The 23,005-nt window shown below is 50.5% G+C and overlaps 1 protein-coding gene across 2 annotated transcripts in view; it reads right to left on the bottom strand.

Annotated features, from left to right (window-relative positions):
- Positions 1–4,504: 4,504 nt before the first annotated feature.
- Positions 4,505–23,005, bottom strand: part of grm7 (glutamate metabotropic receptor 7) — a 164,661-nt gene continuing 146,160 nt past the window's right edge. Inside the window, exons 9-11 of one of the 2 annotated variants that reach the window (XM_026166575.2) lie at positions 12,331–12,577; positions 10,215–10,237; positions 4,505–6,649 (exon numbers count right to left, since the gene is read on the bottom strand). In XM_026166575.2, the coding sequence (XP_026022360.1) occupies positions 10,233–10,237; positions 12,331–12,577 (252 nt within the window). In that variant the 3' untranslated portion in view covers positions 4,505–6,649; positions 10,215–10,232. The remainder of the gene's footprint in view (positions 6,650–10,214; positions 10,238–12,330; positions 12,578–23,005) is intronic. The other variant, XM_026166574.2, reaches the window with a different exon arrangement.

A 23,005-nucleotide genomic window follows, 5' to 3' on the forward strand; every position in this document is an offset into this window, starting at 1 on the left:
TCAAACCATTACGTGTGTGAGATGTGGTTTTGATGTCAGGGTTACAGTTAGGTTAGGGAAAGCAATGAGATGTCCTCACTAACACAGCTAAACGAGAATGTGTGTTTCTCCAGACACCAGCAAACGATGCTTCGCACGACGTGAAACTTCCATGTTAATCCAGACTCATCACGAGAACGTGGTCTGTGGACCATCTCAGAGCTTCCTGGAGTCCACAAACGTTTGCGTGGTGCTTCTTTGCTTTCTCCACCATCCAAAAACCAATAAACTGGTTCCTCCCACTCTGCAGGCCTCTCAGGTCACAGAGCGCTGGATCAGTTAAAGGTCCGCCCTGAGTCTGGGGCCGTCACGATGCTGGGACAGGAAGTGTGGTGACGGCTTCCTGTACCCCTCTGCGTGCACGCAGCAGTGGCTGGGAGAAAGAGGGCGGCCCTGGGTGGGTGGCGTGGGCCCAGACTCCCGTCAGTCACAGTGATTGACTTTTCCACTTGAAGGACACGAGCGTCTTTCCTCCCTCTCCTCTGGGAAGCTTCAGCGTCTAACTCGAGCGTTTAAAAAGACAAAGTGTCAAAGCACTAATCGACTTCTGAAAGCGCCGCTCTCACTTTCATTCTGTCGCTCTTCCCAAAATAAAGAGGGAGAGGGGAAGATACAGTTCTTTGGCAGGCGGGTTAATAACTCACTTTGCTGTGGACGCCTTAAATTGGTTTCCATTGACACCTGCTATCTCTGAGCCGATAGCAGGGGGGACCTCATCAAGTGCAGACGCCGATGCCGCCGAGCAATAACGTCCATCCGGCGCCGTGTCAGAGCCGGACTTTTGTTCCGTAGCCGCCACTCGTCAGTGATGCTTCCCGATGATAAATCGTCCATTTCCATTCGTGCTGCTTTAATTGCCTCGCCACGAGGTTGGGCTTATCTCACAGTAGACATTCAAATATTGAAATATTTGTCATTACCGGCCCTTTTTTGTCAGAGGAGGCAGAGAATCCCTGATGAACGTCTGCTGAAGGAGGAAACTCTGAATCAGCAGTTTGTGCTTTAGGTGGGGCTGCCTTCAGCCTCCTGCTGATGTCATCAGCTGCTCTTTATCTCCTCACACCCGCCCATCACCCTTCTGTGACACAAGAGCAGTCCTGTCACTTATACCACAGGTGTGTGTGAATGAGGGGGACACGAGGAGGAGCTGAGGACATGCAGGTGGTCCCAGCAGCAGGGGGTCGATCCTTCCTCTCAATGTTTTGCTGCTATTCTGTGTTTGTAGAGGCTGGAGGTCAGGAGAGGTTTGGCGTGTTATTGGAGGGTGATGATGAAATCAGCAGAGACAGCTGCGGAGGAGGCGTGGACTGAGGCTGAGCACAGGGACGTGATTGGCTGCAGCTTCTATTCTCTCTTTTACTTTTTCCATCGTGATTAAACTGCCGGCTGCTCTGTGCTCCTCAGCCTACACGCTGATGCAGGAGCTCTTCTTCTTCAGCCGCTGTAGTCTGAACTTTATGGGGGGGGCATGAAGCGTCAACAGTCTGGATCACATGAATAAGGTTCCTGACCTGCTGCAGTTTCTCTGACATCCAGCAGGGGCAGCAGTGAGTCAGCCCCCATAGGCCCTGTGTTTCCCTTCATAGCAGGGGCGGGTTTTGATGATCCATTTATCGATTACAATCGATTCTAGCTTGGATAACGTGATATCGATTCATTAAAACCCCCAATCTATTTTTAAATGTAAATTTATTTTTTACTCCAAACGCCAGAATCTCAGGTTAAACCTCACAAATTCCAACAACCACCAAACAGCTGAAACAGTGAATGAGAGCAGGAACACGATTCTGCACAAAGACGTAAACACAAAGCGCCGACCCGCCGACGCATCAGAATCAGCGAGCTGTCGCCCCCGACGGCACGGACACGCTCGGGGCTGAAAGCCGACAGCTCGCTGATTCTGATGTTTCGTTGGGTCGGCGCTTTGTGTTTACGTCTTCTTTGTGTTTGATTCTGAAGCTGCAGTTTTGTTGCTCTCCAAACAATAGTGACCGAACCAGCAGCAAGAAAAGATCCAAACTACGCTTCAGCATCAGGTCATGTTCAGATGTTGAGTCATGGTTCTCTTCAGTTTTTGATCGACTGCTGAATATTTTCAGGGTCATCTGCTATAAAATCCCAGACCAGGAAAACCTTCATGTGTTTCTGTTTCATCCTCAGCTACTTTGACACAAAGGCCTCTGCTGCGACGCTCACACCTGTGATAAAGTCTCACAGTGTCAGCTTTCTTTTTATAGATATAAAATATGGAAATGTGCTGATAAGTGATCAGAATTATAATATTTCTGACTGATTCGAATCGATTCGGGACCTTGTGAATCAGAATTGAATCGATTCCAGAAATCAGTGACGACACCCAGCCCTACCTCATGACATCTGATTTTATAACTTACCTGTTAAACTATATTAAGGCTTTAAAGTCTGTAAAGTTTGCATTATTAGGGGCGTGGCCTCTTTGACCCACAGGTGGCTGTAGCTGATAGGCTGATCCGGACTCTCGACATCATGTGACCAATAATACAGGGAGCTATATTATAAGTATCATGTAATAATAGTGTGAGGTGACAGGTGACCCTGCCTTTACCTGTGGAAACAACACACTGAATCAGGTGTGCTTCAGCTGGGCCGTCCTGCTGCTGATCTTCATGGATCTCAGCTCTTTCATCACATCTGTGTCACTGTTATGGGTTTAACTGATATGTCAAATAGTTTTTGTGTAACTGCTTGTGTGTGTCTGTGGAGCGAGGTGTACATCAGAGTGCTGTGCTTTGTCCTTTCACCTGGGACGAGTCGTGCTCAGGTGATTCAAGCTGTCGCCCGGGGACTAGTTTACTGAACCGTGGCAACGCTTACTTCCTGTTTCCTCCCAAACGCCCCAAAGAGCTCAGCGCTCCGGAGCGTGACAGCGAAGCCGCTCTGATTGCTTTAAACGATGCTTCGTGGTGCTCGCAGCGGTCTGGGCTGGAAGGGCGATAAACGGCGCGCTTCATTAATGGATGAGCTGCGTTTGTCTCCTCGGGACAGGAAATGAACCCGGCCTCGCTGTCAGGCTCCTCTGACTTGTTAAAGCCGGACGCTTTTTGTTCCAGCTCCAAAACTTTTTTCTCTTATTGCAAACAAGCTGCATTTTCCACTGCAGTGGCTGCTGAAGAGCTCCGTCAGCATGTTTGCCTGCTGCGAGGATATCAGTGCTAATACGACTGCTGGCATCTCCTCCTTCCTCACAGAAACACTAATTGGTTTGGCGGCGGCTAATCTAATTGGACACCAAAGGTTAGTTATGTGAATCCACACGAAGCCGAGCCCTCCCCACAGCCGCTCTTATCTGCGGCTCAGGCAGGCTGAGGAGGACGTGCGGGGGGAGGCGGCCAAAGTCCTGCTCTATCGTTACTGGCAGGGCTTCAGGGGGAGGGGCTAACTGCAAAGAGACGCACAGGGAGAAGTTTGTTTCTTCTGATTTTCTTCTTCCTCTTTAAAAAGTGGATCAGTATTCCGGCCTTTTTCCACCGGGACATGTAAACCACGGAGCGCAGGCTCTCTGAGAGGCTGGCAGGGTTCAAGCGAGCACGTGGAGGATCTCTCTGGACTCTTCTCATGTGGGGTTGAAGCATCAGGGAGTTCATTCTGAGTGGACCTGTTACACGTTTCACACGTCCACACGAGTGACACTTGCAGTGGATATAATCTCATAAATAACCTGGATGTGCTCTGGGGGGCGTGTGTTCGGTGTGTGTGAACGCTGTGTTCGAGGTCAGCTGCAGCGTGTGCTGTTTCCACGCGGCGCCAGACAAGACGAAGCGTCTTTCACGGATTTCCTCGACATGTAAATCATTGAGTGTCTGCGAGTTTGCAGTGACGCGGCGACCTCTCTGACCACGGGCAGTGCTTCCATTGACCTCCACGTTTGGCTGATGGCCGGGCAGATGCGGTCTTATCGCCGACCTCCTCGACCTCCATCTTTTCTCCACGCAGCAGCTTATCTCCATGTTGGAGATAAAGACGTGGAGAGGCCAGGCGAGCGCAGCTTATCTGTGCTGTGCGCTCGCCGTCTGCAGACACAGAGCTCCATTCTGTTTGCTTTACTGCACATGTGCACGTATACGCGCATGTGTAGGTGACGCTGCAGCTCACAGGCTGACATCACGTCTTTCGCCGCTCTCAGTCACTCAGAGAGCAGCTTCTCTGTGCTGGTGACCAGCCGGACGGCGTGCGTCGTGCAGCCGCTCAAGCGAGCTGAGCAGGACTTCCTCATAGTGAAGAAACATTCTTATATGGTCATCTTAAGGAGCGTCTTAAGAGGCAGCCAATCAGAAGAAAGCTGGATTTAAGGAAGGGGGAGGGGCCTTTTTTACAGTGACGGGCTGTAAGATAAAGAAGGATTATTGTGAACAGTGAATCATGCAAAGCTGCTGTGAAGGGTCACACGAGAGCGTGTTTCAGGGTCGTCATGGATACACAGACGGCGTTTCTAAAAAAAATAACCAAATGTTTTATTTCATGTTGATACATTCTTGGACGACACCACAGAATAGTTGCATGAGTGGCCAAATGTAAATCTCTCCCACAACATTGGCACATAAGCAGCAAGGGCAACATGAATATACCAAGTACAAACAGTAGAAAACATACATGCTTCCACTTTTTAAAACGTGTTTTTCTTTTTTAAATATATATTCTCCGTGTGTTTCTCCCGCAGGGAATAAGAAACCGAACAAAGCCGCATTCTGCCGAGCGAGAACGTTTCCGAGGAACCGAAGAACGGACGATTCGGAGTAGACAGGTGGGATCGACTGTGGCACAGAACTTTTTTTCTGGTTCAACATCAAACATATCAGGCATGCATTGACAACCTCGACATCGACACCTTTAGTTGGTTTTTTTAGTCCATGAAATCAGCAGAGACTCAGCCTGGACCGAAGGAGGCTCCCTCGGGGTAAGGGTCCGCCCCTCACCCCCACCGCCGCCATCAAACACCTACAAACAGTGTGTGGAGAAGAACACGCATGTCGGGGAGGGAATGTTTCATCAGGTGACCACGAACGGCTTTAAAAACACTTAAAAACTGTTTTGGCTCCGTGTCACGGCCAGCTGAACGGTCAGACCTGCTGTGTTTGTCAAAGCCTCTGAAAACGCCGTTTCTCACAACACTGAGGGTTTGCTTCATTCAGCTGATTCTCACCTGGAATAAACCTCGTTAATCTGCTCGTGCGAGTAACCGTCTCCAGGCCGGCGTGACTGAGGTCCAAACAGGAAGCAGAGGGTAAAGCAGGTCTCGGCGCTCCCAGTCGTTCGTTTTAACTTTCAGAGCATCAGATCGTCGACATATAAGCAAAAAAAAATGGAGCACGACTCTCCAAAAGGCTTCAACCTCTTTTACTCTGTTTCACTGTTTGGATTTCATCTGTTTTTTAAACTCTGATTTCCATCGTGAAGATTTTTTAATGAATAGACTGTGATGGGTAAACGCTGTAGTAGCTGGTAAAAGAGGCTGAGGGTGGAGCTGCAGGGGCCAACAGCACGGACGTAAGCTTGTGACCATGCAGCTCAGGTATGATATTTTTTAATCATGTTTATTAAAGAAGTTTATTTCAATGATTGTGTATTTTTGAAACGACCTCTTGTCTTTTTCAGGGGGACAATAAAACCATGTTTGGTCCCTGATTGATGGGAACAGGCCAAGTCCAAGAAAGAGTAAAATAAGTCCTCTTACTCCACCCGCAGGGGTGTGGGTGGAGTAAGAGGACTGGGGTCAGGACGGTGCAGGTACCGCTCCGAGGCTACACAGTGGCTAACTGCCAGCAGACACCCCCAGAGCGGGCACTGTAAAATCCTCTGCTGCCTTCAGCCCTGCAGCTGTTTCCTGCATGCAGCCCAGTGGATTCTGGGATATGTAGTCAGGAGCAAACGAGCCGAGCGAGTCATAAAACTTTGTTTTCAGAGGCTTTTTTTTCTCACGTTTGCAGGATAAAAATCTGAGTCCAGGTGGCAGCGCGAGCGAAGCCCTCCAAATCTCCAAGCGAAGAAGAATATGGCTTCAATAAAACCGAGAAGCAAAGTACATCTGTCGTCGGCATGGCAACCGCAGCCGTCTTACAAACCAACAGAAATCAAACCAACGGAAAGAGGCCGACATATAAGCCATAAAGAACTACACACGCGGACAGGAAGGTGAGAACTTGCAGTTTGGAAGTACATAAAGAGACACGAGGGGGCGGGCTCACACTTCGTTTGACATCACCGGCGGCACGGAGCCCATCGGCGCCGCCCAGTCATCGCCGCCCGATGCATCCGCCGCGTTCGACCTCACAACCACTGGCATCACTTCAACGACAAAACAATTAGATTTTTATTTCTGGAGCTTTTCTCGACCCGGAGGGGTCAGAGTTCAGAGGTCGTCCCACCACGCTCCGCTTTGCACCTGAACGTCTCCGATGGGCGGTGAAGCACATGAGACCAAAAGAAGAGAAAGAAAAAGTCCTGCACGTCGCCGCTTTTCTCCCGTTGCTCGTCCTTCTTGCAGGAGATCAGACATCTCGCTCTGCAGTGACGGAGGAGCGCCGTTAGATCACGAGGTTGTTGTAGCTCACGTACTTCTTCTTAGCTGCTGGACCTGGGGACGGCAGGAGACACAGAGGTCAGATTCGGTCCTCACGGCTGCTTGAAGAGCAGAGGTGAAGGTTAATGATGGAGCAGGGATGAGGTGATGACAGACGTTCGGGTAAGTAAAGCTTGAATTATGAACTCTCAGCAGGGAGGACGGGACGGTGAGAGGTCATAACTCAAAAGCATCTGCAGCAGAGGGAGAAACAAAAGGAGTGTGGGCTTATCTGAGGGTCGACCGATCAGCCGCTGCGGTGGGTCTAACTTTGAGCCACAGGTGGCGCTAAAGAGCTGAAGATGGAAAGATGGCAGCTGATGAAAAGACTGAATCTGTGAGGGATCATTCATCTGCACATGCTCAGTAGAGTCTTCACATCTTGGAAAAATGCTTTTAACCCTTTATTTACCATCTTATAAGCAAATCTTCAAATGACTGCAAAATTCAAACGGTTTTAAATTTAAAGCCAAACTGACGAAAGACGTCCGTCGGGCCTGTAAATACACGCTGGTAAATAAAGAGTTCATGGATGTTTGAAAGGTTTGTGTACTTTTGTGTGTTTTTGTACTTGTACTCAGTGGGAACAGCCTGCCTCGTGTCTCCATGCCGTAGATTTCATGGATTACGCCCCCACAACAGCACCGTCATTTCAACATGACGTGCCCACAGACCTGGAGAACACCTCCAGCTGCAGGTGTTTCACTAACAGCTCGCTGAGCCGTGAATCAAACGCGTGTTCAGGTGTCGGCCCGCGGTGGCAGTCCTACGACGAGCTTCAGCCTCTGATGGAGGACAGCAAACATGCTGCTGTACTGTTGGCTGTGTGACGCAAACATTGTTATTAGAGTTCATTGAAATATTCGGCTCCCTGTGTTTTGCACCTGGAATAAACTCAAGGATCAGTCTCTAACATGTTCCTGCCTGTAACACTCGATCGGCTCGCCGCGCTCTCTTCATTAAAGCACTCGCCACGTTGCTCGTTTGTAGCACAAACCTGTAACATCTGTTCCCTGCCGTGGATTTATCTGTGAGTAAATATGGTGCGTTGCTGTGGGTGTGCGGTCCAGCCGAGCTCCTGCAGACACCTGATCCGTGTCGGTGCTGAAGCTCTGCAGAGTTAGCACGCGGCTCCTGAATGACGCAGGAAGCTGAGCGTGACGTGTTCGAGGGGTTCAAGGTGAGCTGTGCAGCTCCACCACCTTCATATCTCCCTGCTGCAGCCCCCCCGCTGGCACTTGACCCTCAGCATTTGTCCGGTGACGAATGGCTGGGAACCAGGAGCCGCCATCAATCGTGGCAGATAAAAGAGAAAACGGCTGCGTTTGCATATTGAGCAGCTCTGACTTTGTGTCTCATTCACATTCAGGAGCAACATCTCCAGCTCGTCTGACAGCGGTGGGCGGAGCCTGATGATCTGAGGCGCGCATGCTTCGATAACCGAATAAATTAACTCAGTCAAAAAAAAGAAGACGTTTCTGTTCATTCTCCCCCCCCCCCCCCGTCTGCAGTCAGACTGTTTCTGTGCAACACTCATCATAAACAGTCAGTCTGGCTATAATTAGGCCTAAAATAATGGTTCCAGATTAAATGATACTGAGTCTCCTTTAACGCAGCTGAAAGCGTCTCAGAAAACTCACAGACCCCAGAAATCCGACGTCTGGGAAACACGTTTATTTCTGCTCCGTGCAGAGAGTGAGATTACTCGTTGAGGAGCATCGGTCAGGGAGCTGGTCGCTCTCGGCCTCATCGTTACAGAGGGGAGAAAACGCCAGTCTGTATGACCTTTCACACACGCGTGTATACAAACCTGTGTCACACTTTTACACACAGGCTCAGCTCAATGACAGAATATCAACAGGAATAATTGATGAGCTTCACCTGTGGCTGCTCCCCCTGCTGGAAACACAAGATACTACCGCCGGTTACATGAGGCCCACTAACGAGGATCTGATTACCGTCACGACGCTCAGAAATCCGCCGCGGTCCTGTTATGGATCAGTCGGCCATCTCTGGCCTCGGCGTGCTGCTGCACTGGGCTGTTTTCACAGCTGCTGACTCACAGACCGCGGAAGTGTTGGAAAGTCAAATCGCTCCAAAAATAAACGTTCGTCTCGGCCTCTGCCGGCGGCGTGGAGAGAGAGGCGGCGAGGCCTCGTACCGCAGGATGGAGAGACAGCGAGAAAGCGGTCTTTGTGGTGGAATCAGCTGGAGGAGCGGGGAGGATGGAGACGGAGGTGAGGAGTAGGAGGAGGAAAGAGAGGATTTACAAAGTGAAGGAGGAGGGGAGCGCTGAGACGCTCGAGGCCGAATGAGAGGGGAGGCGGAGTGGCGAGCGTGGGCCGGCCCACAGATGGCTCTGCCCCCCCCCCCGGTGTGCCATAACTAACTACAGTGACTGATGTGCTGTAATTATGACGGGGCCTCGGGCTGCGCCACTGAGGTTTTCCCGCGGGGGTGTCATTATTTATGGTTACAGCCACGGCGCCTCGAGGAGCCTCCCGAGTTTTACTGAGAGCAGCTGAAGCTGATCCAGATTAATCAATCAGACCAGGACCCGGTTTTACCGCCACTGTTTCTCAGATTCTGGCGTCTCCTCTGCGATGTCTGCAGGACGAGGACAGGAGTGATTCTTATTGACAGACCCCGTCACGGCCACTGAGGAACTCTGGACTCTGAAAGCTGATGTTTGCATTTGTACTCTGCCATCATGAAGAGCAGAGAGCTCAGCACGTTACAGAAACGCCACGCCTGCACAGGCGGCGTGCGAGCTGCAGTTACAGCCTCTTGTTCGAGCCGATACGCGTGCGTGGATCACGTTACCACCACGGCTGCTGATTCTGGGACTTGGTGCCCATTTGTGTCTATATTTCTTTAATGCAGCTCCACAAATCAAGCATACGTTTTAAATCCTGACATCTGTGGTGTGGGAGGAGCTACATGCGCGCTTTCCCCTGGTGACACGGTGTATTAAATTAGCTCACTGAGGCAGAGCCGTCTCTGCGTCAGGGGTCCCGGGAGGGGCTTCAGAGGTTCAACAGGAAGATCCTGCACATCAGGAAACAACCAAACTTAGGCTCCTCGATCTGCCCGATCACTCGGTGTGGCGAAAGCCCGGTGGGCTGTGTGAGGGTCCCGGGTGAGGTGGCGGACACAGTGGTCTCACGGGGGCTCTGGGAGCTCTGGATTGGCCATGACTGGGACACTCTCTGAGCACGTGCAGAGCCCAAAGCTGGATGAAGGCCTGCTGCGTCGGCTGGATGTTTCACAGCAGGTTCAACAGCTGCACACTTTACATCCTGATGGACTCAGGAGCGGCGCAGGAACCCCGGAGGTCACTGGGGGTCGGACGTGCAGTTAAAGCACCGGAGGACGGCCTTAAATCTGCCGCTCGGAGCGCCACGCTACAACCTCCTCGTGTAAAAGTTAAAGTCGGTTGAAAGAGGGCGGTAAAGAGCCGAGGACGTCACTTTTACATCCCCTCCCCACTCGGGTCTCTCTCCTCCTCCTCAGACCTCCAGGAGAAAATGGATCAAGGTCGGGACAGCAAAGCAGAAGCAGAAGATTAATTTGCTCTTACCTCTGATAAATTATGAAATTAGCCTGTGAGGGGGAGAAAAACATGATTTGGTGAGTGGTCCCAGAGGGAACCCCACTGTGAGCTGGTAATTTGATCACACAGACATGTAATTTCAACTATTCAACTATTTCTGAGAAGCTGCGAGCCGAAGCTTTCCGCTGACTCTGCTATTACTGCGGCGTTTCTCAGCGGCGTCAGGAGCGCATCCTCGTCCTGCACCTGCTCGTTCCCACCTCGCGTTCCTTTAGCGTCACTCAGAGCAGCTGTGATCGAGTTCAGGAGCGTCTCCGAGGACATTTAGGTGTCTCCAGAATGGCTGACTTCCTGTTAGGACTCGTGTAGCTGCAGCCTGTGAGCTCACGCTGAAGCATTAATGACCTCGAGCTCAGTTTGGTCTGCTGTCAGCCGCCTCTTCCTGTCATGTGATGGTGATTGGCTCCGCCCACAGGGAACTTCCGGTCCTTTGTCAGGCTGCGCCTGCGGGTGATGAAACCTGTGACGAGGTGACATCAGCTCGCCACGAAAGCAGGAAAAACGTTGTAAACGCCGTTTCTGGCTCAGATGGATTTCTGCTCCATGCACTGGAGGACAGAGCAGAACAGGCCCCCGCAGCCCCGTTCACTCCAACATCATCAGTCTGAATGATGTCACTGATGATGTCACGGAGACGTTTCTTGGTTTGATATGTTCTGCTGATTTGTTCTGAGAGGAGAACGATCAGAGCGACAGTCCATCGTCGACACGTCTGAGTGTGAACCCATACCGGCGAGTTTACTGTTTGAAAACGATTCGTCACTTTGATGAAGGAATGACTGATAAACCTGTTGTTTCAGCGTCTCTGTGGAACTAAAGGAAGTTACATGTGGCCCAGAGTTAGTGAGCAGCAGCCCTCCCAGAAAAGACGCCTAGGCCTGGTGGCGAGGTGGCCGGGGTGGCTGCGGGGCTCACGGAGCTCCACCCTGGGAGCGGTGTTACCTCACGATGGTAAAGGTTAAATATCTCCTCTTATCTCACACTCTGCTGGAGCAGCTTTGCATGAGTCACAGTTCAAAAAGCCCCGGACTTTGGTGCAGCTCGCTAGTTCATCCTCTGTCTCTTTAAGGCCCACCTTCTTCTGATTGGCCAGCGTTAGGAAGCCTGCTGAGGGGCAGCACACAGCGTGAGCCGTACTGCGTGTGCTTCTGTTTCAGATGGATTATTCTTACAGACATTTAGCTCATTGATTAAAACTGTGGGCGTGTTCAGTTAATGACAGGAATCAGCAGAGTCGTCCTCTTCAGCCTTTACATTAAATCCATGTCTCAGATTTCTCAGTATTAACTGGAGCTCATTCAAACACAGACTCCCTGCTTTCTGTGAGATCAGCTGCTAATCCGCCCCACAGATCCTGAAAATCTGACTTTTCATGTATTTCAGAAGTTTGGAGAGACGCTAACGAGGACAACGAGGCCGATAATGTATCCTAACGAGCCAATCATCACGCAGGTTTAGACCCACGCTGGTGTTCAGCATATAAACGTTAGTTCTTGGAGACAGGGCTGCAAAAATAAAAGCCGGTTTGTATTCAGAGACGTGATTAGCACATGCACTCATGCATTTGTAAAGGAACAGTTCAACATTTAATAAAACCCTCCTCTCCTTCCTGCTGCTTCCTGCTAAACGTAGCTTAGCAGCTGATGATCACATGCATCAGACTTTATTTTCATCGCTTCATTCATTCAGCCTGAAGCACAGAAACTGAGTGTCTGCCTGAAAGCGGCGATCAGGACGTCCAAACACACGCCGGCTCCACAGACTCGTCACAGGCAGATTTAAACATCGTGTTCAGGGTCAACGTTTCACCTCCGGGAACAACAGGGAACAAGTCTGTGACATCTTCAGTTTTATGCTCAAATTTCAAAGAAACGTTTTAGCCGCAGAATTTTATTTATGATCTGAACGAAACACCTGAGGTTTGGATTTATTCCAGATCATTCGAAGTACCAAAAAAATGAATCTGATAAAACGGTTAAACTCACAGAAAGCGCTCTCTTTTCTGTGAGAGAAACAGAACCTTTGAGACGTCACTCGAGGTGTTTGGATGAGCTCTTCTAACTGTGCGGTGTCAGGTACTTACTGCTGGGGTCGACGTTCTCGCACAGCTCCGTCTTGGCCTCTCCGTTGGGCCGGTCACTGGCCTTGTGCGACAGCCGGGACGACATGGTGGCGGCCGTGACGACGGCCTTGAAGGATCGTTTCCTCTTCTGCACGTTGAGCTCCGGGTGGAAGATGATGACGTAGACTTTGGGCATGTAGAGCATGCCGAGGGCCACGGACGCGCTGAGGTTCATGGAGATGGTCAGCGTGGTGGTCTGGATGTACAGCTGGTGGGAGAGAGAGGGGAGAACGGGGTTAGTTAATGGTTTCATCTCAGAGGTGTTTTGTTCCAGTAACACTGTGAGGAACCTTGGAGTCATGTTTGACCAGGACATGTCCTTCAACGCACATATTAAACAAATATGTAAGACTGCGTTCTTCCATTTGTGCAACATCAGCAAGAGTCCTGACAGGGACTAGAAAGAGAGAGCAGATTTCTCCTGTTTTGGCTTCCTGTTAAATCCAGAATTCAAAATCCTGCTCCTCACATACAAGGTCTTAAATAATCAGGCCCATCTTATCTTAATGACCTTGTAGTACCATATCACCCTATTAGAGCACTTCGCTCTCGCTCTGCAGGCCTACTTGTTGTTCCTAGAGTATTTAAAAGTAGAATGGGAGGCAGAGCCTTCAGTTTTCAGGCCCCTCTTCTGTGGAACCAGCTTCCAGTTTGGATTCAGGAGACAGACACTATCTCTACTTTCAAGATTAGGCTTCAAACTTTCCTTTTTGCTAAAGCATATAGTTAGGGCTGGACCAGGTGACCCTGAATCCTCCCTTAGTTATGCTGCAATAGACGTAGGCTGCCGGGGGATTCCCATGATGCATTGGGTGTTTCTTCCTCACTATGTGTTAACAGACCTCTCTGCACTGAATCATACTATCAATCTCTGTCTGTCTTAACAGCCTGACTCCTGAACGAGCAGAGGTTCATCCATCTCCACTGCTGCTGACCTCTGACCTTTAACCCTTTAGAGCTGTGTAGTAGGTACCGTCCTGGTGACGGCTGTATTTCAGTCACGCCGCTCGCTCGTGTCAGCGGCAGTAAAGAGACTCGGGAAGCTCGCCTCACTCAGAAGCAAACTCTCGACACTTTTTATGAGCCGGTGAAGGATTGTGTTTTATTACCCGCCGTGTTCTCGACCCTCGCCTGCAGCAGAGAGCGGCAGCCGGCCGAGCCACGCCATTAATGTTTTATGCAGTGTGTATATTGCCCCTGTGTCCGAAGCCGTGGCCCCGTGATCCCAATAGAGGGCCGATACGGGCCCGGGAAGAATGCATAAAGAGGCACGGCTGTGCTGTAATGGGCTTCCCAGAGTGGCTTTCACTGAGTTCAGCCCACTGTCTTTATGTGTTATGGCCCTGCTGTCACAGTCTGAGCGACGCCATTAACGGGGAGAAGTCACAGCAGGCGGGGTGGGGCTGAGAGTTAGGGGAGCAGCGGGGAGAATATTCAGACCCGCAGAAAGGCTGCTCGCTTCCTGCGTCACGTCAGCAAGAAACTACGCCGCGCTCTGAAGGAACACAAGGCCCTGCACCACCACCTGACGCAGGTTTAATGAGCCCGCGGCGTTTACCTGCACGACAGTCTGCACGCACGTCTTCTTCTACAAAGCTGTGGCAGCAGACACACCTGCACGTGTCCAGCTCATCTACAGTATCTTCATCCCTGCAGTCCCCACCTGCAGCTCGTGTGCACAGGTGAGGGTTCCTGCCGTCTGTCAGCGCCTCGCGTGCAAAAGACACCCTGACATACACGAGCTCCTCCCTAATGACCACGGTCTCGGGGTCGGAGACCTCCGCAGGTGCGAGCTGGACACACAGGTGTGTTTGCTTCGTTACAAAGAGGTGACGGACGTCAGAAACGGGCAGCGAGAGCAGCGTCTGTCTGCTCCAAGCAGACGAAGGCAAACATCGGCGAGGAGGCGGAGTCAGTGGTTTGTTTAAAGCCTGTGTGAGCTGCTGGCCCTCAGCTGTGACGGTCCACTCTGAGCTCTGGAGGGACACCTGCTGCTCTCTGACAGGTGTGCGCACGATCGTGCAGTCAGGTCTGTGCGAGGCTGATGTGAATCAGCGATAAGATGACACGACTGATAGAGCCCAAACGGCAGCGCTCTTATCAGCTCACCTGCTTTAATGTCCATCTGTGAGGAGGCGGAGCTTGAGCTGAGTGATCAGCAGGTCTCTGTGGATGCAGACTGAAGTGAGCCCTCCAGACGTCATCGCTCATATACAGTCTGTGGTTGTAGCTGTAGGTGGCGCTGCTCTGTTGCAGCTGTTTGGCTCTTTGTCTGTACACATCTGTCTGAGTGCTGCACATCTGGCAGCTTTTCAGCCGAGCTGGAGTGACCCTCCTCCTGAGCAGACAGCCTCAGAGCCTCTTCCAGCTTCACGTTGTGTTTCTATAATTCTGCTTCACTTCTCTTGCCTCCTATTTCCTTTGCACTTCTTCCCTTTCTGTCGCAGTCTTCATCCTTCCTCGCCTCCTTGCTTCCCTGTGACTCGTGGCGTCCCTGTGCTGTTTTCCTGACACGATGAAGGTCGTTTTCTTTCTTCGGCGTGTTTCAGCTGAAATGCTTGCTGCGTCCTTACGATGTTCTCACATGACTCCTGTTACTGCCGTCTTCTCGCCGTCACGTGGGGCCAAGCGCTCGGCTGCTCCTGCGGCTCTGATTGGACAATTGGTAGTAAACAACGAGTCTGGCCCAGCATGCTGCAGACAGACTCCTCCCCCCTCATTTAAAGCCCTCCCCCCAATGAAAACGTGCTCCTCTTCTCTGAAACCACATCAAAGATGGCCGTCTCACTGAGGCGGCGTCAGGCAGCCTGCCGTTTCTGTGTGAGGCACAAAGGTGGAGGTCGACTCCATCAGGTGCAAACGCTGAAACAGACTCCAACTTATCTACGTCAGGCCCAGCTGCGGTCCGGTCGGCGCCTGGCGAAATCATCCGCACACTTCTGTGTTTTATGGTTCACAGGGAAACGTTTCTCGTCTCGGCGCCACGTCCGTGTCACCGTGTGGCGTCCTGGGAGGCGTTTCGATAAAGTTTTGACACGCTGTTGGTTTGCTGATGTCCTCTGCTGCTGTAGCGCGGCGCTCTGTGAGGCTCTTCATTTCCATTTGTGGCGGATTTATTGTTGGATTGCTTCTCATTTTATTGACTCGCTCTCAGCGCACAGACTGGTTCATTTATCCAAATAATTGGACGCTCGTGACGCTCTTTGAACCTCTGACCTGCCCGAGAGGCCGTACGCATAAAGTTTGATGAAGTGAAAAATTAAAACTGTGTGTAAACACAAAGTGCAGACGGAGGCTCTTCATCATGTCCATAAAAGCTGCTCTTTAATAAACCTTCATCACTGAGGTCTCACCCGTCGTTTCCACCATCTGTGGCGGTGAAGCGACGCTCACTCAGCTCAGCGTGTCAGAGCGCGCAGGCGCGTGGAGGAAAACCATCGACGGCAGGAACAGCGAGTTCAGAGTTCACGAAGAGATCAGAGCACCAGGTAGAAACCGCAGAGCCGAGACCCGGACAGGTGCGTGCACCTGAGTGTCCCTCAGAGCCGAACAATACGAGCGAGGAGGATTCAGGAAACCTCTCAAAGCAGGACAGGAAGTGAAACTTTGACCTTGGAAAGACGTCACCTCAGACGTGAAGCTGGACGTCTTCGTGGCTGCGGTCGTCGTAGTGTGTCAGAAGTTACGGTCTGAGCTTCACAGCATCAGGAAGCTGCTGCTGATACTTCTTCAGGACTTTGTTCAAAGTTTAAGGGAAACTTTGCCAAAACTTTTATTTGCAGGAAGCTTTCGGTCTGAGTGACGTCCACAGATGTTTCCTGTATGGACCGGCGCACTCGCAGACACGGCTGCGCCACATTGCAAAAACCCACGAAGTTGAAGCAACACCAAATCACGGACGGTGTCGGCAGCGAGCATAAAGTAGAGGCGATGCTCGGAGCTCAAACCTCAGACTGATGTTTGTCCTGCACTGGAGGCGTTTCACCTTCTGAGGTCTTCTTCACGGACATTCGGTGGCGTTAGGTGGAGGAAACAGTCGCAGCCTCGTCGTAGACCCTGCTGCACTCTTACTATGTGAAGTCAGGTTTCGCTTTGCGTCACCTGTGTGAAAACACGTCATTCGCCAACAATTCGCCTGATTCGCCCTTTGCTTCCCGGCTCTGTGTCAAAGTCAGGCTGAACCAACTCAGTGAAGCTGAGCTCCAACTGCCTTCAAAGGGCATAAATAAGCTCCTCCCCCATATCTGATTGGTGGCGATGTCGGATGTACGTGGTGTTTAAGGCTCAGTTTTTAGCAGAGTTAAATATTTGCAGGTTCACCTAAACTGACATCAGTCTGCTGCAAACGCACCATGTGGATCAGGAGTGGTCATGTGACGAGGTCTGCAGCTAGTCACATGACCCTGTCCTGATCCTCCCCGCCTCTCAGGCTTCAAAGGCGCATTTTAACAATTGATGGCAGGAACGTGGTCATGATTCTGCCGTGTGCCTGAGGCCCGGAGCGAGCTGCGTTCAGGTCATTCCAAAGGTAAGACAGTCCCCGCCTTTGAGGACGTTTTGGACCTCCCAGCCACCGTAGCACATGACTCCTCTGACGACAGATTTTAAAGTAGAAACTGCTGGGTGCTGTAAACTCTTCAAAAACACTGCTTCCTTGATTACTCCGGCCGGAGCTGCTCTTTATGCGCTCAATAAAAACCGCTGCCACAGTTTCTGCTCGCCACCTCCAGACGCTGATAAAAGTTATGCTAACGCTATTTTAGCGCCGTACACAGAAATAAAATGGTGCACAGTGGAGAGCGATGAAACGAGAGAAATGAAGCATCACTGCCGCAGAGCTGGAGACAGTTAAGGGTGGAGAAGGGAGAGGCGAGTGTGGAGAGAGAGGTGCGTGAGAGGAGGTGGAGGTTCAGTGGGCGTGAGCGTAAACGACTAGCCGAGGAGGGCGGGGACGAGGAGAGGCTGCAAAGTTTAGAAGAACATCAGACACACGAGGAAGATCGACGAGACGTTCAGTTTGGATGGAGGGAGGAGGAGGTGGTGTTAGAGGTGGAGGCAGGGCGGAAGTGAGTCGAGAGTCACAGTGTCTGTTCCTAATGTTTTGTCTTCTTGGTCTGAGCTGGTTTCCATGGTGACACCTGTGGCATCTGAGTGCAGGTACACCCAGAACCAATCAGCATTCTGAAGCTGCAGAAACACCAAAACCATGGCAACCAATCCTGAACACACGCCAAAGCTCAGCTTCAGTGGACGCCTCCCTCTGAGACCGCCCTCAGAGTGCGTCCAGAGCTGCCTGTGACTACGGTACGCACACGCAGACACACACATGCACGCACACTGAGGTGGTGGTGTTGAACAGCAGCTCGGTGCTGCAGGAGGTGACGAGGGTTAAAGGGCGTCCTCCTGCTGCCTCCTCACATTTGACCTTCTGTCCTGGAGTCATGGTCACAGATGCAACAATCCTGTCTCAGCTCTTTGAGCTGCAGCTTCTGCTGAGCCCTCTCTCCTCATCGCCGGCCTTCATCCCTCCAAAGCTGCAGACGTCTCTGCGCGGCAGCACGGTGCTGACACACCTCAGCTCTGCTTTAGGTCACCTGTGTTTTTATGAAGCTTCAGCCACGCAGCAGCTGCAGGGGTGTCAGCTTTGAATCCCAGCACGTGACCGCTGTGGTTTCACATGTTATTCTGGATTATTCAGGATTACAGATTACTCAGATTACTCTTACACCTAAACATCAGCTCAGAACCTCTAATGTGGTCTGTAGAGTTGATCATAGTTCATTTATTCGTCATGTTTCTCTCTTTCTGATGTTTGTACATTATGTGAAGGTTACTGTGTGATTCTTTATCATTATTGTTGTCATTATTAGCAGCAGTATTTGGGATTTTTAGGATGTTCAGCTGCAGATGTTTGAATGTGTTTGAAGAGCTTTGAGCTGCGGCTGTGGTGATGAGTTGGAGGGGGACACAGTTTAATGTGGCACCGCTCTCCACCTGCTGTAAAGCTAACTGCTAACTACCTGTGTGATGGCCCAGAGCTGCAGCAGAGAGGAGACAGACGTCCTGAAACAGCGTCCTCACATTTGATTGGCTCTCCAAATGTCAGCACTGTGAGTCTGTGTGTGTGAGGATGACTTGTTTACTGGGGTACTTAAATTCCACTTTCTCCTGCTGTTACAAAGTGGCAGGAAGTGGAGCTGCTGCTGGAGACAAAGCACAGAGCTGGAAGAACTCCTCCCCACCGTGAATAAATAAATAGCACGAATTTGTTTCATTTCTTTTTGAAATTTCACGTTAGGAAAACAGTATCCACAAATGTGCAGAACGATGTATTTCTGTTACTGTAAACTTAAAACAAGTGAGCAAAATAATGTTACAAGAAGAAATTTCAAAGTAAAGATCACATTTTTCCTCATTCGTTTTATTCTGCAAACTCACGTCTTCACATTGCCACAGAAACACTCAGTGCATCATGGGAAGTCACCCAGCAGCCCGCGCCTGTAGCAGCTACACAAAGTGATACCATACTATACAACCCTGAGACCTCTGAGACCTCCATGTGTATACACCTGTATTACCCTGGGACCAGCTGTCACGCTGTGCAGGGGGTCGAGGAGGCTCTGATGGACCTTTTCGACTGATGACCCCGGGGAGCGCACTGATGGTCTGCTCAACAAATCACATTAAATCCTGTCAGATAACGTATGTCCTGACATCAGGAAACAGAGAGGAAGAGAAAGTGTTCGGAGCGAGCGGAGGAGAGAAATCAGGGAGGGGAGTCTGCAGGAGCGTCAGAGCCATCTCGGGTTATAAGCTGCCCCATCTCCACACCCACCTTCTCCCTCCACCATGACCTCCAACACGTAGCCGCTATTATCAGCTCCAGGCTCCTTAAATCCTGTGCAGGAAACACAGCCCAAGGACCTGAACAGCTACAGGCTGGATGGAGGCTCTGACCCTGGCTTGCTTGTCTTCGAGCTCATCGTTAGACAAACTGTGTCCGTCTATCAGCCTAGCATTGGCCTATCTGCTTAGACACCATATTTCTACGATTTTCAGGGCCAATAACCTCAGTTTGGTCTGAATCAAGAAGCAGAAAGTTTGCGGCCATCCAGGTCTTTATGTCTTTATTCCTGCAGTTTAACTCATTGATCAGTACCTGTGGATGGAGTAAAATCAGCACAGCAACAGAAACATATGCAGAGTTTATTTCCTTTAAGTGAAAAACGATGAATCGACCAATCAGTGCAGCCCAACTGAACACGGCGGTGAGGAGAGGAGGACGATGTCCTGTGTGCTGACAGGTGAGGAGAGGAGGTGGAAACAAACATCAGTGCCATAAAATCCCTGCTGCATGAAGCAAAGACATTAGCATTGCAAATACCCGCCTCCTCCTGCTGGCGGCTCCTTCCTGTCTACACGTGGAAAACATCTAATTTAGCTGGACGGCGGCAGTCTGAGTCCCCGTGATGGCGGCGTAGTGACCTTGGCGTGTGCGTGAGAGGAGAAAGGGCCTCGTCTGATTTATTCATGAGGTGCTGACATGTGGCAGCAGATCCGGTGACGCTGAAACGCTGTTCGGGGCGTCGCGCATACGAGCGCTCCATCAACAGCGGGTTCTTGCACACGTGTGGTCGTCTCTTTAAGCTGATGTCATTCATCTTTCTTTGAGGTCACGCTGAAGTTCCCGCCCTTTCGGCGCTCTCGGAGCAGACTTAGAGTCTCCGTGAGTTCGAGCGCTGATCTGAGCAGCGTTTCCGATCTCTCGTTGTCGCCTTTGTCTTTCTGATCACCTCACCGGAGTCTGAGTCTCCGTGTTCGCTGTTTTGTAATGTGTTTTTCTCTGTGAGGTCGCGTAGCGTCTGCGGGCTTTTGGATCAGTGTTTCAAAGGATTTCTGTCCTGTAGGCGGCGGGCCGGACCGTCCTTCAGGAGGGTTCTTTGCTCTGATCTCATTTCCAGCTCGCCCATCTCTTCACTGAGGCTCTGAGCTTCAAGTGTATCCTCTCATTGATAAATCCTGAATGAGCCATTCACATCAGAGAAAACACACAATGTACCTGCGCTACAGTCAGAGGCATCAAATCCCTCTTTAGGCTCCAGCAAACAGCTCTTATCATCATGAGAACAGGACGCTGCTGAGCACACGCAGCCTGATCCTGCTGCCTTCAGCATGAAGCCTGCTCTGCAGAACAGGACGGCACGATTCAGCCTCCTCAAGACGTAACAGGAAACACGAGATGGAAGCTCGTGGTGCACGGCGACCTTCAGCCTCCTGATGTAATGCCGGGGGGTGCCGGTTAGAGCAGGACCCAAGAGCAGACACAGGCGAGGAGACGTGACTTTACCAAAAAGCGAGATTTTATTCTGGCTGATGACAGAAGGCAAAGCAACTAAAGTGGAAACCGACTATCCTGTGATACTGAACACTATACGAGAGTATGAAACCGTGATGAAGCTCTGACACTTTAACAACCACGTCTATGACTGTGACGACTATGACGAGACGTAACTGGGAGGGTTACACAGACGACGCGACACACACCGAATGAAACACAGACACTAAATACAAGGAACACCGGACTCTTTCAAAGTAAAACAGGAAACATGGAGACACAGACATGACGCAAACTTGACAACAAGACCACACAGACATGAAACATGACAGGTAGACACACAGGGAGGCTTAGTACAGGGGAAGATGACCCAGGAACTAAACAGCAACCTGGAAATTAACTAGATGAGCTGAACTGAAACTAGCAGAGCAGGAACCTTCACCTGACAGGGACATGAGGCAGCACGGACCCTGAGAGCAGATCTTTAAATATTATCCAGGTCAGTCAGCAGGATCATCCACCACAGGAGGAAACCTGTTTCTTCAATGGCTGGAAAATCATCCCAGAATCAGGAACACTGCCCTGAGACTGCTCCCAAACAAAACACTCGCACATGAACACGCCACATCGCCCTCTGACAGCAGGGCGGCCATCTTTACTGCATCCACAGACTGCTCTCCTGTTTTCCAGCTAACAGGGCGGGGGTGTAATCAGAAGCTGATTGGCTCCGCCCTGAGAGTAAATACAGCGACGTCTGCACTGCAGGTTTAAAGGCTTTAGGACCTCGACAGAGAGCGAACGCACACATGTAGGCGACGAGTGCAGGACGCCACAGGAAACTCTGTTTTCAGCTCTGCTCCACCCTCACCGCTGTGATAGAACCAAAGGATTCATCATCTTCAGATTTGTTCCTTAATAAATGTAACACAAGCATCTTAATAACACAGTTACTGTAAATGATTAAATACTCCGGAAAGACAGCGGAAATACTCTGGAATACTGTGGGAATACTGTGGGAATACTGTGGGAATACTGGGAATACTGTGGGAATACTGTGGGAATACTGGGAATACTGTGGGAATACTGGGAATACTGTGGGAATACTGGGAATACTGTGGGAATACTGGGAATACTGTGGGAATACTGTGGGAATACTGGGAATACTGTGGGAATACTGTGGGAATACTGGGAATACTGTGGGAATACTGGGAATACTGTGGGAATACTGTGGGAATACTGGGAATACTGTGGGAATACTGTGGGAATACTGGGAATACTGTGGGAATACTGTGGGAATACTGGGAATACTGTGGGAATACTGTGGGAATACTGGGAATACTGTGGGAATACTGTGGGAATACTGGGAATACTGTGGGAATACTGTGGGAATACTGGGAATACTGTGGGAATACTGTGGGAATACTGGGAATACTGTGGGAATACTGTGGGAATACTGGGAATACTGTGGGAATACTGTGGGAATACTGGGAATACTGTGGGAATACTGTGGGAATACTGTGGGAATACTGTTGGAATACTGGGAATACTGTGGGAATACTGTGGGAATACTGGGAATACTGTGGGAATACTGTGGGAATACTGTGGGAATACTGTTGGAATACTGTGGGAATACTGGGAATACTGTTGGAATACTGTTGGAATACTGTGGGAATACTGGGAATACTGTGGGAATACTGTTGGAATACTGGGAATACTGGGAATACTGTGGGAATACTGTGGGAATACTGTGGGAATACTGTTGGAATACTGTGGGAATACTGTGAATACTGTGGGAATACTGTGGGAATACTGGGAATACTGTGGGAATACTGTGGGAATACTGTGGGAATACTCTGGAATACTGTGGGAATACTGTGGGAATACTCTGGAATACTGTGGGAATACTGTGGGAATACTCTGGAATACTGTGGGAATACTGGGAATACTCTGGAATACTGTGGGAATACTGTGGGAATACTGTGGGAATACTGTGGGAATACTCTGGAATACTGTGGGAATACTGTGGGAATACTCTGGAATACTGTGGGAATACTGTGGGAATACTCTGGAATACTGTGGGAATACTGTGGGAATACTGTGGGAATACTGTGGGAATACTGTGGGAATACTCTGGAATACTGTGGGAATACTGGGAATACTCTGGAATACTGTGGGAATACTGTGGGAATACTGGGAATACTGTGGGAATACTGGGAATACTGTGGGAAAACTCTGGAATACTGTGGGAATACTGGGAATACTCTGGAATACTGTGGGAATACTGTGGGAATACTGCGGCTC

This window comes from Astatotilapia calliptera, chromosome 5 (assembly GCF_964374335.1).
Source record: "Astatotilapia calliptera chromosome 5, fAstCal68.1, whole genome shotgun sequence".
Lineage (NCBI taxonomy): Eukaryota > Metazoa > Chordata > Actinopteri > Cichliformes > Cichlidae > Astatotilapia > Astatotilapia calliptera.